Raw genomic sequence first — 14,834 nt, 5'->3', positions numbered from 1 at the left:
GCACCAACACCCTGACTCCTGCAGGGCAGTTTGCGATCAGATCCCCGCCCCGCTTTGACTCCCCCCGATTCTGATCTTCTCTGGGTGGGGCTTGGGTTAGCCAAGGGCAGGCACTCCCACTGGTTCTCGGTCTGCCCAGGCCCTGGGGCTCCGCACCTGGCTTCTGGAGTTTGAAATTGCTGGAGTCAGATTTCGAACCCCTGGCCTGAAAAGGTGGCATTTGGAAGCATTTGTACTGAACAGCACTCAGCACCCGGCTGCAGAGGAGTGGGATTCCACCGGGCCCAAGGTGCACTCTTGGGGCTCAGGAGTTGTCTTCATGGCCCCTGGGAATTTTCTGGGTTCTAAGCACTACCTCCCAGGTGGTGTGGGTGGGGTGGGCGCCAGGCAGTAGAAGCCAGTAGAGGCATTTGCGCCGGGCGGCTCACTGTGCTGCTCCACTGCCCCTCAGCTCACTTTTCCTCCCTTTATTTTTCAGGGTTTAAAAATTATTTCCAGAGACACCGCACCTCCCAGAGGTGGGAGATTCTAACTGGCCTGGGGGGGTTACTTTGTGTGTGACTCTCGCGCTAAGAAATAAGCAGGTGCCTGTGTGGGCTCCACAGCTGCGGTTTCTTTTCTCAGGTACCTGCAACCTTGGCAGTGGGGTGGCAACGTTTTTATACACTGTATCCCTACAGAACTGTAGCCCCCCCGGCTCTGGGTGTGGTACCTGCAGTCTGCCTGGGAGCAGCGGGGTCCCTGCTCTGGAGGGAGGGAGCCCGGCTAGCGCTGCAGCAGCGGTGTCTCCAGCCTCCCTGGAACCTCGAAAACCTTGGTGTTGGCCGGAGAGCCCTTCCTGTACCCCTTCTAATTCTCCAATCCTGGAACCAACAGACGGACAGGTGTTGGCCCACCCGTGTAGTTCTCTCACCTCTGAGGGGCAGAACTCAGCAGCCCCCAGGACCAAAATATTTGCGGTAGGAATAAAGTCAGGTGAGATGCCAGGTACAGCAACGTCCCAGTGATGCCCAAGGTCCTGCATGCACCTCTCTCCTGCCGTCCTCAGGAGGACAAGAAAGGCCCTTTGGCCTGGCCAGACTGATCGTGGACAAAGGTGCGGATGCCCGTCCTCGGGACAGTGCGGGGAGCGCCAAGGGTGGGGGAGGGGAGGCAAAGCAAGCGAAGGCAGGTGCCGCGCCGCAGCCCAGGTCCCAGCCCAGGCCCGTGCTCCCCAAACGCAGCTGGGACTCAGGCACAAGCTCTGCCCTTTCTCCCGCTAAATAACCAGTGAATTACAGAAGTGCTGCCATCCCTAAACGGAGCCCATGGTCTCCCTGGGATTGCCTTTCTCCGGGCCGCCGTCCCCGTCCCCCCATCAGGTCTTGTCGCGCAACAGCCGGGCCTGGCCTGGCAAAGTTTTACCTTGACAGTTTTTGGCTGAGACCTATCTTGTGACTTCACAGCCCAGCCCCAGGCTTGGCCCAGCTTCGGGGAGTTGCAGCCCCCCCGCACTCAGGTAGCCTCGGGGCTTATGCTGTGCTTGGTGCGGGTTGGGGAGCCTCCTTCCTTCTCTCCTGCGCCACACCCAGTCCGCAGGAAAGGACCGAGAACTTGTGGGGCGCAAGCAGGGCTACAATGACATTGTCCCCTCATCTGCCCCATCCCTAGAATGGCTCTGAGGCTCCGATATGAAAGGGGGTGCTGTGGGTAAAAGGGCGCCCTAGAGATGAGGGCTCCGGGCTGTTTCAGGCGGGACCGGGCGAGAAGGCGCGGTCGCAGTGTGCCCGCCGCAGGCCCGCGCCGTGGGTGACGGCTGTCGCGGCGAGTGCAGCGCACTGACACTGATGGGCGCACAAATGGGGGGACAGACGGGTGCTGGGGCGGATCGTACAACGCGCGGCGCCTAAACCAGGGCGGGACAGGTCTGGATTCTGCCGCGGCCGCGGGCGGCACCTGGACCCGAGCGGAGGCCGGGGCGCGCAGGGGGAGGGGCGGAAGGAACCGGGGTTTGGGGAGCAGCTCCGGGAAGGAAAGGAGGGGGTGGGACTCGCCGGGCGGGACTCTCTGCCTTCCTCGCGTGTCCCCAAGCGCACTGCACCCGCCACCATCGGCGCGCCGAAGCGGGCGCTCGGCCCCGGGAAGGTGAGCCCGGCGGGAGGCGCTGACCTCGCGGCGCCCACCCGGCGCCAACCGTCCGCCAGGCGCGACCAGACCGGGAGGCCGCGGGCGCCGTCGGCCAACTCACCGTTTCCACGTTCGCAAGAAGCGTTTCACGCCCCGCGGCCGCGTCTCCCGGGCCCGCAGGGTCGGGGCTCCGGCTCCGCAGGCGCCCAGCGCTCGCCGCGCCCGCCCGAGCCCGTCCCGCGCGGCCGCCGCCTGACGCCTCCGCTCCGCGCCCGCCCCGCCGACGGCTCCTGCGGGGCCGGGGCCGAGGGCCGCGCGGCGCCTCCGCGTGCGGGGTCGGGGCTGAGCCCGGCCGGCGGCCCGGGGCGCGGGGCGAGCGCACGATCCCGGCGAGATCGCGGTCTCGGTCTGAAAGGAAAGAAAAGCGCGCGTGTGAACTTTAGAAACAAACTTGCGGAAACAGCCACAAAGGAAAACCGAGGCGAGGGGCAGGAGGGGGCAGAGAGCGACGCGGAAACGCGAGCGGAAAAGGGGAAAGGGAGGAGGCGCGGAGGAGGCCGGCTCCGGCCGGGCGCTCGGCCGCGGTCCAGGGCGCGGGCCGGCTCCCCGCGCGGCCGGGCGCCCGCCCGGGCGGCCCGCGCCACCAGCCCGCGCGCCGGGGCCGGGGCCTGCGGGCCGAGCGCCCGGCCGCCCCGCGCCGGCCCCCGCCGCCCGGCAGAGACGCGCCGGCCCGCCGCGGCCGCCCCGCGCCCGGCCCGCGAGCTGCCCAGGGAGACGCAATCGAGCCCGCAGCGCATCGATGCGCCGCCCGGGCTCCGGCTCCCGCTCGGCCGCCGCCGCCCGGGGTCGTCCCCGAGCCGGGACCCGCCGCGCCCGCGCCGCCCGTGAGTGAGCCCGCGCCGCCCGCGGCTCTGCCCGCCCCTCTCGGGGGCCCGCCGGCCCGGCCAGGTCGGCGCCCGGGGGCCGCGATCGTCCAATCAATAATCAATTCCTTTCCTTGAGGCTCGCCAACGGGCCGGGCGCGGGGCGCAGGGGCCCCTACTCGGGGCGCCCCGGGGCGGGGGATGGGCTGGGAGCCCGCGTGCCTTCCCCGCCCCCGTCCCGCCCTCGGATTCCCGGGCGCGCGGGGTGGGGGCGCCGCCCGGCGCCTAGGGGGCGAGGGGACCGCGATCTTGCCAGCCCGGAGAGGAAACTTACAGGCGCCCCTCCCACTGCGACCCCCGGCACAGGCTCGGGAAAGTTTGCCCAGGAAAAGAAAATTGGGGGAAGTGGAGGCGGCGGGTCCTCGGGGAGGAGCCGGGTGGCGCGGGGCCTGGAGCCGCCCCCACCCGCTCCAGCCGCGGCCGCCTCCTCCCTCGAGGGCGCCGGCCGGCTGCCAGCGGCCTCGGCGTCCCTGCGGGGCGCGGGCCCAGCCCCGGGCCGGGCCGGGGCTCTGGCTCGGCGGGTGGAGGGCCGTGCGGCCCGCGCGGGCGGCGGGGCAGCCGGGGGGCAGGCCGGGCGGGGAGGGCCGGGGGAACCGAGCCCCTGGGACCGAGCCCGCCCGGCCGGCGGCGCTCCCCCGCGTGCGCGCAGAGGGCGGAGGCAGAGGGGCGGCGCCCCCTCCCCGGGCCGCGCGGGGGTCCCGGAGAGGCCCGGGCCGGGCGCGGGGCGCGGGCCCCGGCGGGCGGCGAGTGACACGATCCTCTCCGTTTCCTTTAAGCTTGCCTGTGGCCGACGCCGCTCCAGCCGCCGCGGGCAGAAGACTGGACCGCGGAGCCGGGCGCGGGCGCGGGCGCGGAGGCGCGCCCCCCGAGCCTGACCCCCTGCCCGGGGTCGGGGGCCAGGGCGCGACCCGCCGGGGCGGCTCCCGCGCTCCTCCTCCCACCCGGGCCCGCCTTCCCCTCTCCCAGCCCCGGGTCCCGAGCCCCGCGCACCTCGTCTGGGGGCCGGCGGGGGGGCAGGGCCGCGCTCCTCCCCGCCCCCTCCTCCCCTGGCCTCTGGAGCTATTTGTCAAACTTCCCATTCCGCCGGCAGCGCGGTCCTCCCTCCCCACCCCGTGCTCCTCCCTCCCTCCCGCGCCCGCGCCCGCCCTCCTTCCCTCCGCACGCTCGGGATCGCGGCGGAGCTGGGAGAGGGCTCGGGAGCCGGGCGCAGCAGCAGCCTGCGGGCGGCCGCTCTCGGGGGAGGCTGAGCGCCGCCCGCCCGGCCCGGCCGGCGCGGCGGCCGCCGCAGGAGCATCATGCCGCGGAGGAAGCAGCAGGCGCCCCGGCGCGCAGCAGGTAAGCGCCGCTCCCCCCGCAGCCCGCGCCTCCGCCCGCGCCGACCCTGCCGCGCCCGCGCCCCGGCCCGGCCCCGCGGCTGCTGCCCGCGCGGAGTAACTCGGGGCGCGGGCTCGTCGCCGCTCGCGCCTCCCGGACCCCGCGCCCCGGGCCCCGCGTCCTGCGCGCGTCCTGCCCGCACCTACTTGGGGCGCCGGGCGGCCGGAGCGGCCGGTTGCCGACTCCTCGGCCGGGCGGCGGGGCGCGGGAAGGAGCCTCTGCTGGGTCCCCGCGCCCCGGGGCACCTTCGCGGAGGCTGTGGCCCGAGGGCCGGGCGCCGCCTTCCCGCCGCCCCGATGGCGCCCCCGCGCCGGGCCCAGACCCCTCGGCCCGGGGCCGCCGTCCAGCGGGGCCGGGCGTGGCCTGACCGCCGGCCTCCCCGCCGCCCGCCCCCCAGCTGCGGCCCGGGCGCGTCCGGGTGCTTGTCCGAGTGCCTGTCCGGGTGCTTGTCTGAGTACTTGTTTTCCCTCCACTTCTCTCTCTCTCTTTTTTTTTTTTTTTTTGCCAGGAGTGTCAACTCCTGTTAAGACGCAGCTTTTCTCTTCTCTCCTCTTCTTTTCTTTTCTGGAAAAAGCATCACTGAAAACCCACCCAACCCACACACACAGCATTATTTTGCAATAATGTCAGCTGGGGGCATGTCGCCTGGAAGAAGGGGTGCGGGCCCCTCGCCACCCTCGGTTTGATGGCTGATTGATCGCCTGTCGTGCCGCTGCCTTTGATCTAGTCATTCCCAATAAACACCAATAAATCACGGGCGGCGGTGAGGCCCAGCTCCGTGACGTCACTAGGGCCCTGTCAGTGCAACTTCAGGATTTGGGGCCAACTGCGAGAGGACCGCAGATGGAGGGGAGCGTGCGGCGCGGGCAGGGGTCGGCGCAGAGGCCGGGGCGCCCGAGGCCGGGGCTTCTTTCTTTGCCTCTCCTTTGGCGAAGGAGGGAGGCCGAGGGGAGGGCCGGCCTCCGGGTGCGCTTCTCAGATGGAGGGCGCGTGTCGCAGCCCTGGGGTGCCCAGGGTCCTGCCCGCGGTGCCCGCGCGCCCCAGCTCGCGGAGCCGCTGCACCCTGAGCCCCTTACGGGGGTGCTGGCCTTTATTCCCCTAGAAGTGTACTTTCCTGTTAGTGTCTTAAGAAAACCACAGAATAAAAAAAGATTTGGTTTGGGGCGTTAGGTCAGGCTGTGTGCTCTGCTTCCTGCTGCCCAGAGTCAGAAGGCTCGGACCTCCCAGTGTGGTGCAGGGAGGTGCTGCCTCTGGGGTCACCTCCGCTCGCGCTCTTGACCACACCGCCGCCACTTTGAATTCCAAGGTCAAGAAAGAGCCCATCCACCCAGAATAACCCCTCAGAGTTGGAGGGTTCCTTCGCAGAGTTGGGCAGGAGTGCCTTGGGCTCCTTCCAGTCCCTGGAATCTTTCTTTCTGTAGGATGCACACTTTGAGGTATCTGTGCGCCTCAGTCAAATGAGCCATATGTGATCGCAACTTGCATTTGGTTTAGAACTCGCTCTACAGTTGGTTCATCTTTTCTCTCCCACCTTGCCAATCTGACACCCTTATTTGATAACTTTCTGCTAAAAATATTAGATGAGAAAGAAATGTACATTTTTTAAAGCAACCTGTTCACGAATTTTTTTGCACCTTTTAAAAAGCCAGGCAGGAAATTTCAGGTTAGTTAAGAGAGACTCAGTATGTAAAAACTTGACTGCACGACTAATAGGAGATGGAAGAATGGTTTTGCTCTATCAAAATGACCCGTCAAAACGACTTTGTTTCATATTTGATTTAATTGTCTCTCTCCTGACAGGCACATTCATCAATAGCTTAATGGTCAATCAGAAGTTGGCAGCGTGAGTGCTTTCTTTCTTTCCCATCCCCTGGTTTTGGATTTACGCTATCAGGATGCCTCTGCCTAATGGACGGGTGGGGGGATGTCTGAAGGTTACTTATTTAAGAGGAGAGGAGGGAGAACCCTCCACGCTGAGGCTGGAGATGAGTGTGCACAGGCCAATAAGTGAGCTGTGTGAGTTTTTGTTTTTTTGTTTGTTTATTTAGATGGACAAGAAATTTCCCATTTTCCCCTTCTTTTTTAGTTCTCGCAGCTGCAGGTTATAAGGTTCCTGCCTCTCTGGTGGCGCCCGGGGGTGGCAACACGTTGATTGCTTTGTGCCGATAGAGTGGGCAAAGGAAGATGTCTGCTGATTGGTGACTGGAAATCCAGTCCCAGCAGCCTGGAGGATCCTCGGGAATGTTCCCCCCAAACTGAAAGGTCCGCTCAGCCATAAAAAAAGAAAAGTTGTTTTGCCAGCTTCATTAGTGTTCACCTAATTAGCTGTAACCCTGATGGATTCCTGACAGCTTTGATGATTGGAGATGACAAGCTCCACGCAGTGTCATCCAGCAGAATTAGGTTTGCAGCTAGTTTGATGTAATCAAGTTGATATTACACAGTCCTGGCTGCCTTTAGTTGTGCATTAACTCAATTTTCTGCTGCAGGTGACAAATGGGCTTTGGTACCTGGATAATCATGTCATAGGAATTAGGGCCCTTTTAATGGTCTGGGGTAGAACAGCAACCACAAAGGCCCAAGGGCTGGGCAGAGCTTGCAGACACCGCGCACAGGTGCGGGCTCTTTCTCTCTGGGCCAAATGGAGCCCAAAGCAGGCCCCAGGAATCCCTGAAAAGACGGATTTCTGTACTTCAGATGTTTTTGTGTGTTTTTTTCTGATAGAAATTATGCATGGCTCAGTGTCTTTTCTCAATGGCGAGAGAGGCTTTTTCACCTGCTGAAGAAAAACCCAGGCAGGAGTGTCCTTTCTCAGGCGTGTGGTTGCGAAGGGCTGCACTTCAGTGCTGGACAGAGGTTGCTGCCCGCAGGCGCTCGGAGGGGCGGGTTGGGGAGGTGACCTCCTCCAGGCAGCGACCACTGTCTCTTTCTCCAGTGTGACTCTCTCCTAGGTAGAGTGTTTGTTTTTAAACAAGTATTTTTTGAAGAAAATTAGGGCAACACTTAATAGCAGATAACATTTTATCCACTCATGTTCATTTCTGGAGGACATGTAAAGTCATGAAAAGCTGTTGCCTAAACTTTCAAAAAACCCTCAAGGAACCACAGCCTGCCCCGACCCGAGGTGTCTCATTCGTTGAAAGAGTCTTCCTGGGGTTCGTAGGTGCCACGTCCCCAGGGTGAACCTTCAAGCATCTTGACTTTTGTAACAGTGCCTGGGCCCCTTAAAGAAACCTGCCGGGGTCAGGGAAGCCTGGGTGTCCCCAGGGAACAGGGAGGCGGTGGTGGCAAGGCACAAGGGGTTCCCGCTGCCGGCAGACATGGGCTTGCGGGTGGCCAAGTACCACCGTCCTCGCCTTCCTGAGCCCCGTCCACGTGCCGGGCAGCTCCGGAGGGCTCCGTTTCTCTGCTCTCCTGGAAGCTCACGGAGCTCGGGAGGGCGCTGCGGCTTCGGCCTGGGGGATGTCTTGGCTCTCAAACCTGCCGCACGTCTGTCCTGTGGACAGGTGTTCCTTCCACCCCGCAGCAAGGCGACAGCTCTGGCTGCTCTGTGACCCCCTTCCTACAAAATGAGACGAACAGCAGATTTTAAAAGGGAAAATCAAGAAGATGAGGGGAAACAAAGAGGGCAGGAGGCAAGGGTATTCCCTGGACACCCACACAAGGGAGAGGGTCCCGCAGAGCTGGCTGCTGGGCCCGTCGTCCTCACAGCCGCCAGGCAGGGCTCCAGTGCTCTCCAGGGCCACACTTGATGGGGAGCGTTGCTGTTGTCGTTTGTTCTCAGCTTTGCCTTGAGCGGGCTCATAACCGGCAGCGAGACAGTCAGTAACTGATGGATCAGCAGTTACTCCTGGAATTGCCTCACAAGTCTGCATTTTTCCTCTTTTACTAAAGATGGTTTTGTAAAGTGACGAGCATGAGAGGCGACGGCTCAGGGCCGGGGCACCCAGGTGGGACCCGGGAACTGAAACCCTCCTTCGCCCGCCGCTCCGGCCTCGGGAGGGGAAGCACCTGTCCCTGCGGCAGAGGGGCTGTGCCTTGCTGCGCGCTTTCCCGGCCACGCGTGTCTGCGTCGTGGGGAAGCCGGGCTGCAGACACGGGCGGGCGCAGGGGAGGCCGGCGCGGGTCCCGGTGCCAACAGCCGTGCCGAGCCGGCAGCGTGAGCAGGCCGCCGCTGTTCCGCGGGCAGTCCCGCTGCTCTCCTGCCGGCCCATTTTTATTCCTGCCTGTCACTGGCCAAACTGTAAAAATAGCTTTGGTCTTGTAGTTAAAAAAAAAAAAAAGTAGGGTGTGTGTCTCCCGTCGGTGTTAGTGTAGCTGGATAGCCGGGCTTCCCCGAGCCCTTTGTGACGCTCGGAGCATCCCCGCCGCGGGGCAGTGGGCAGCACAGGGCCAGGCCACTCCCGCCCGGCGCGCAGGTGGGGTGTCTGTGTGCCTGTGTGTGCGCGCGTGTGCGCTTGAGCGCATCCGTGTGCGTGTGCATGTGTGTGCGCGTGTGTTACTGTCCTCCAAATTGTAGTTTCTCTGTCTGAAGTTAAAAATGCAAGGTGCACACAGTATTGTATTTGGTAACAATGATGTGGACTAGTACATCCAGACAGATAATGTGCTGTTGTAATTAGACTCAATAGACAGGCAGTCATTTTTAAATTCTTTGACACATGCATAAAATAGTCATATAATAAGATAAGATGACAATTTTATGTTAGGTTGATAAAGTGTCCCGATACATGCATTTAAATGTCTGTAAGCCTTTAAAAAAATCCAGACAGATTAATTCTAGTTTCCAGTATTTGCAGTTAGTCATTAAATTAATTTTTAAACCCTCCTAAACAATTGCTGTGAGTATGCTTTTTTCCCTTATGGGATTTTTACCTGGATTGTAAGAAATGGATATATAGACTTGGTAGCTTTCTCTAATTTTTCAACAATTATAAACATTTATGTTAAACGTGAATGTAAAAATTCAGGTTACTGTTTGTGACTGAAAAGAAGACAGTAATAGAACATACTCTGCTTGTGACCACTGGCCTGTCGGGCTCCAGGATTAGGAGTCTTTACTAGAAAGATCACATAATGTCCTTGACCAAACACTGAATATTTTATAAACCCCATTTTAAAAAGAAGGCATTTCTAGCACATACACTTGATTTGATCAGCACTTAGATTCTTTGGTTTAATTACTTTCAATTCCGTAAATTATTTTAGTATTTCAACAAGAGCGGCCCGAGATGTCTTAGGAGGAGGAAAGCATTTCTCTGAAGGTCACACTGCCTGGGCTTTCCGACCACCTCTCTCCTTATTTCCTCAGATGTGCAAAGGTGAGACTCTTAAGGAAGATTTTAAATTTGTTTGGGCTTAATGATGAATTATTAATTCATACTTTAGGGACACGTGCTATTAATTACGACTGTGTTTCCCTCATCCAGAACAGCTGCTGGGGAAACGGGAAGTTCGGATTGTCTTTGAGGGGAAGCACCAAAGCTAGGAGCTCACCAGCTCCTTGTCGTCCTATCCCTGGTCCCCTTGCTTTGGGAATAAAGGATTGTGGGGGCAGAGCAGAGAGCAGAGAGGAGCTATTCATTCTAGACCAAGGTGGGCACTGGTCAACGCTAACTAACGTGCACTTTTTAAAAAGCAGGCCTAGCTCTCAGGGCCTGCGGGGCCAGCTGGGATTCTGAGATGGAACCGCCGTCTTCCCAAGCCCAGCCTTGGGTCCGCCGCCCTCTCCGTTCCACAGACTTCCAGCCCCTCCCTCTCTGTGGCAGGCCAGGAGGTCATGCTCGCCGGTTGCTGGTAGTGGAAAGCAAAATACTCTGAATGCTTGTTTGTTCCCCAAACTGGAACCCATCCTTAATGGCGAGCAAAGGGCTGTTTGGTAAGATATGTGAAGTGAGTCAGATTTACTTACTTTGGATTTTCCATCCCCATCATTGAATCTCCTGCTATGTGTTCAGTTTCCTCTGAATTCTTTGAGAAATGCATGTTGCATAAAATAGGCATTTTTTAATGAACAATTTAATGTAAATGGGTTTTGAATGTAAATTAATATTAATGAAGCCTTGAGTGAATTTGTTTTGCATCCGTAAGGACTCGTACCGTTCACCCTGAGCTTTCTCCTTTACGCGGTGACAGTGCTCCTAGGGCTTAACCAGCCCCTTTTAAAGGTTTACGCTTGAAAATGAAATTGTTTTATATGTCCAACAGTGCCAACATGTTATTAGGCAAAAGTGTTACTTCATTTAAAGAAAATATACCTCACTTCCTGCTGACCCTGTTCCCACTGCCGTTGGCTTGGCATTGCTGCGGACACAGACCCACCCTGGGTGCAATCCGGAGGCCTTCTCTCTTTGGCTTACCTCTGATGCATTATGTATCCTGGGATGATGGGAATTTCTGTAATTAATTCTGTTAGATGTAATTGCTATAATCACTTTGATGTTACACTAATAAAGGTAATATGGTAAGCATATAAAAAATATAAACACCTTATTGTAACAGTACTGCTAAGATTCCTTCTCATCAAGCCTGGTTCATAGACAAGTGTTTGCTGCTGGTTCTGGTCGTAGGTGTCAGTTTACTCGAGCCGTGCTCACTGATATTCCAAAGGAGAGTCATTCATTCGAAAGGACGGGCCTGGGCTTAGAGGATTCCCAAGCTGGCTGCCTGGGAATCTTAATGACCTTTTCCTGAAGGATGTGGCTAATTAGGAAAAGGTGCCCATTCTCTTCTGGAGAGGGGACAGGTAAATGCCTCAGAAGGGGGCATGGCAGGAGGGAGGAGGAGCTCAGGGAGGATGGCCTGGAGGTTTCAGGCCCTGTGTGGATTCTGGAAGGAGCTGTGTGTGTGTGAGAGAGAGAGAGACAGAGAGACAGAGAGACAGAGAGACAGACAGAGAGCACACGAGCATGAGAAAGCCACCTTTCTGTCACAGTGCAGTAAGGAAATCCGCACAGAACATGCTTTGTGGTCACTATCATTCTACACCTTTCCTGGGAAGCCTGATGCATGACATGCCAGGGAGTTGGCTGGTGTTGCTGCTAGAAGCCTGAGTGATATTTGAGACCCCCCAGGATCCCACTCCTACCCAGGATCCAGGCCACCATGGGACATGAGGGAAGTTTGCCTGAAACCCCCATCGCACGGTCCTCGTGGAACATTTCCAAACATGTGTAAGTGATTCTTTGCCAACGCAGCTTACAAAACGTGGGGGATGTGGAGGGAGAGGAAACGTGTCCTCTAGTTTCTCCCGGTGTATACCGCGGACTCAGGCGAGCACTGGGACCTATGCGACATCCATAATCAGCTGTACTCTGTCCCTCCTGTGACAAAGGTCATGGGGCCCCATGACCCAGAGCTGGCCTGACAGTTTGGATGTGAATTCTGCACATTTATATTTTATTTTTCAGTGTGTTTTAAGTGACAAAGTATATAAATCAGTCGCACAGAGAAGTAGAACAGGAGAAAGTGTATGTGAGGAGGGCTGCTGAGGCTCCTCGGGGGAAGACAAGGCGTCTGAGATGGTGGTGCAATGGACAGTGACGCAGAGGCTCCTCGGGGCCTTGCAGCTGGGCCTGGCCCTGGGTTAGGGGCCAGACCGGGGCGGAGCACACCCTAGGACGGAGGACAGTGCACAGCTGCAGAGGGCCTGGCAGGGCCTGCCTGCTGGACCCTGGGCCTGGGCTCCCTGCCTGCCAGGTGAGCAGGGCCAGCCCAGAGGGTCCCCAGTCGGGGCTGGGCCCGGGCTGCGGCCGGCAGCCACCAGCTGTCCTGGATGTCTCCCTGGCGGGCTGTGACGGCGAGGATGGTAAAAGGTCTGGGGACTCCATAGGCTGTAATCGGGGCCAGCGCTGACATCCTTCTCAAGTTAGACGGCTTCTTCCTTTCCTCTCCCCACCGCCAAGCCTCCCGACTGAATTTCCCCGCCCTCCCTCCTCTCCCCTCCCTCCCTGGGGCGCCCACCCCTCCCTCCCTCTCCGCTTTCTGTGCGTCTCTCTCCTTTCATATTCTTGATCAGCCTCAGATGCTGGGAATTATTTTTTTTCGGGCGGGAGGGGGAGTGTTGCTTTAGGTTTGTGGGTTGGGCAGGTGTGAGAGGAAGTCTGTTTTTTTTTTTTTTGTACTGTAGGCCTGTTGCTAATTAATGTTCCTGCATAAGATTCTGTCGGAGTTGAGTAATGTTTTTGATCTTTATGCCTGATAACTGCATACTTAATGAGATTTCAAAGCTGTGAGTGCAGCTCCCTACAATTATTGACAGATGCCTTTTCTTTGCCATTGGGTTCAGCTCCATAAATCCTCTCGCCATAATGAGGTTCAGCGGTGCCACCCTGGCAGTGAGCTAATGAAAGGGGGAGGGGAGCAGCTCGTGGCTGTCTGACACATTTTTTTCCGTTAAAATTTACTATGCAGATGTCAAGCTGCGGGATGATTACTTCAAACATGCTAATTTTTATCTTGCTTTTGTGTCAGCCCTTTGCCATTAAAAAATAAATAAATAAAAGGACTAACCTTACTCCACTTAATTTTTTCCAAGTCCCATTTTTAATAACCCGCAGCGTGTGACTGCTGGCGACGCTGATACACGCGTGGCCTTTTGCAGGTGCCCAGTGGCAGAACCTCTTTTCCCTTTGCCGTGGGAAGGGCAGGAGGGCAGAGCGCGGTTTCCCCGGGCCTCCCGTCGGCCTGCCCTAAGTACGCACTTGAAACGGCGCAGAATTCATTTCAGAGTTGCGAGCAGATCCTGGTGGGGGAGAGCCGCACCGCGCCAAACAGTCGATTTCCTCTTCAGCGGAGTCATACATCACTGACCCACCCTTCCCTCCTGACAGAATGACACATGTCATTTATCATATGGGCCCCAGCCAGGCAGCGGGAGGGAGGGAAGCCCAGTGCGCGCCCTCTCCTCCCCGCACAGCTCCGCGGCTGGCAGGAGAGCACTGCGGATGCGGATGCGGATGCGGAGAGGCCGAGGCGAGGGAGGGGAGGCGAGGCCAGCCTGCCCGCCTGCTGTCAGGTGTGTGGCCTGGGGCCCTGCGTGGCACGGGCACGGAACAGGGCATGTTCCCTCACATTAGCTGCTCAGCCGCACTGTTCAGCCGCTGACGCTCTCTGACCCTGGCCCTCACGCCTTCCCTCTTTCCCCTTACTTTTCCCTTCAGCAGTCAATGAAAAACACAAAACCCCAGGGCTGACAGGTGTCATTCAAGCCCCGCTTGTGAGGGGCGGTGTAAATGAATCTCCGGGCTCCTGGCTCCACATGACTCAAACATGCGTTATTGAAGATGGATGTTCCTTAAAAAAAGATGGATGGAGGGTGCTGAGCTTAGGGTGCCATTTATCATTTTGAATATTATTTAGACTTGCCGTGTAAACCTGTAACTTGAGAGCTGGACGAGCTGGGCAGTGTAGGGGCCTGTGTGTGTGTTTCCATCGATTGGCCTTGGGTTCTCATTGCTGCTGACCAGACCTGGGCCATCCCGTTTACAATACAGAAGACACCCCTAAAGGGGGTTTAAGTTTGACTAATCTCCAAGGACACAGGGAAAAAGGAAATATTTGTGATTTACATGAAAGCTAACAGGCAACTAGCTCCTCTCCCTCTCTCCCTCTCCCTCTCTTCCTGACAGAGGCAGTCAGGTAGGAAACATTAAAATGTAAACAGAGCTGTGGTTCCCAAAGCCAGGACCCTTGTCTAATTTTTTAAAACTCTGTGACATGCTTAAAAAAATTCTGTGTCTGAAAAGCTTAGCACAATATAACCACTCAGAAAATACTGGCTGGGCTGGTTAGCGGTGTGGGAATGAAGGAACGTAGACTTCCACGCCTCAGGAGTATTTCAGATAAAACACACTCCTTGCAGCTTTCTGCCCTGGCTGCCAGCAGCCTCCTCCCGTTTTGTGTGTGCACTCTGCCCCCTCCGAGGCCCCAGTGGACCCCACCAGGACTGATGTGGACAGCTGTTTCCAGGCCCCTGAGCTCTGCTCCAGGACACCCCGCCTACTGGAAGCGCCGAGGGCGGCCAGCGGAGGGAGAGGGAGCCGCAGCTGCGAGACCCAGCAGGCCCGGCCTCGCCCTGCCTGCCGAGAGGCCTTGCCGCCTGCTCTCCTGGTGGGAAAGGGCCGCGAGCCTGCCGGCCTTCCTGCCGCGTCCCCTCCGCCAGGAGCCCCCTAGTGCAAATGTCATCGCCAGGCATTCTGTTACACAGGTGACTGCGTCTGGGTCTGCTAATTGCGTTTAGGGTGTCTTGTATGTCTTGTAGTGTGGACATGAATTTCAAAAATGGTGGGACGGAAAGTTAGACACGGTAGTTTTTATCCAGAGAAATGAGAACCTAGACTTTGTGGGACGGCTGGCCGCTCCTGTCTCCCTGCTTCTTGAACAAACTTGGCCTGGCTGTAAAGGTGGAAGGAAGTGTGACTTATTCCCTCG

The 14,834-nt window shown here is 58.5% G+C and overlaps 1 protein-coding gene across 1 annotated transcript in view; it reads left to right on the top strand.

Annotated features, from left to right (window-relative positions):
• Nucleotides 1-4,271: 4,271 nt before the first annotated feature.
• TSHZ3 (teashirt zinc finger homeobox 3) overlaps nt 4,272-14,834 on the top strand; it is a 58,566-nt gene continuing 48,003 nt past the window's right edge. The window contains exon 1 of the mRNA XM_081117860.1: nt 4,272-4,364. Within this exon, the coding sequence (XP_080973986.1) occupies nt 4,325-4,364 (40 nt within the window). The 5' untranslated portion in view covers nt 4,272-4,324. The remainder of the gene's footprint in view (nt 4,365-14,834) is intronic.

The sequence above is a fragment of the Miniopterus schreibersii genome, assembly GCF_964146895.1.
Source record: "Miniopterus schreibersii genome assembly, chromosome: 18".
NCBI classification, from domain to species: domain Eukaryota; kingdom Metazoa; phylum Chordata; class Mammalia; order Chiroptera; family Miniopteridae; genus Miniopterus; species Miniopterus schreibersii.
Note: the sequence above shows the minus strand (reverse complement) of the source record. Positions and strands in the feature narration are given on the sequence as shown.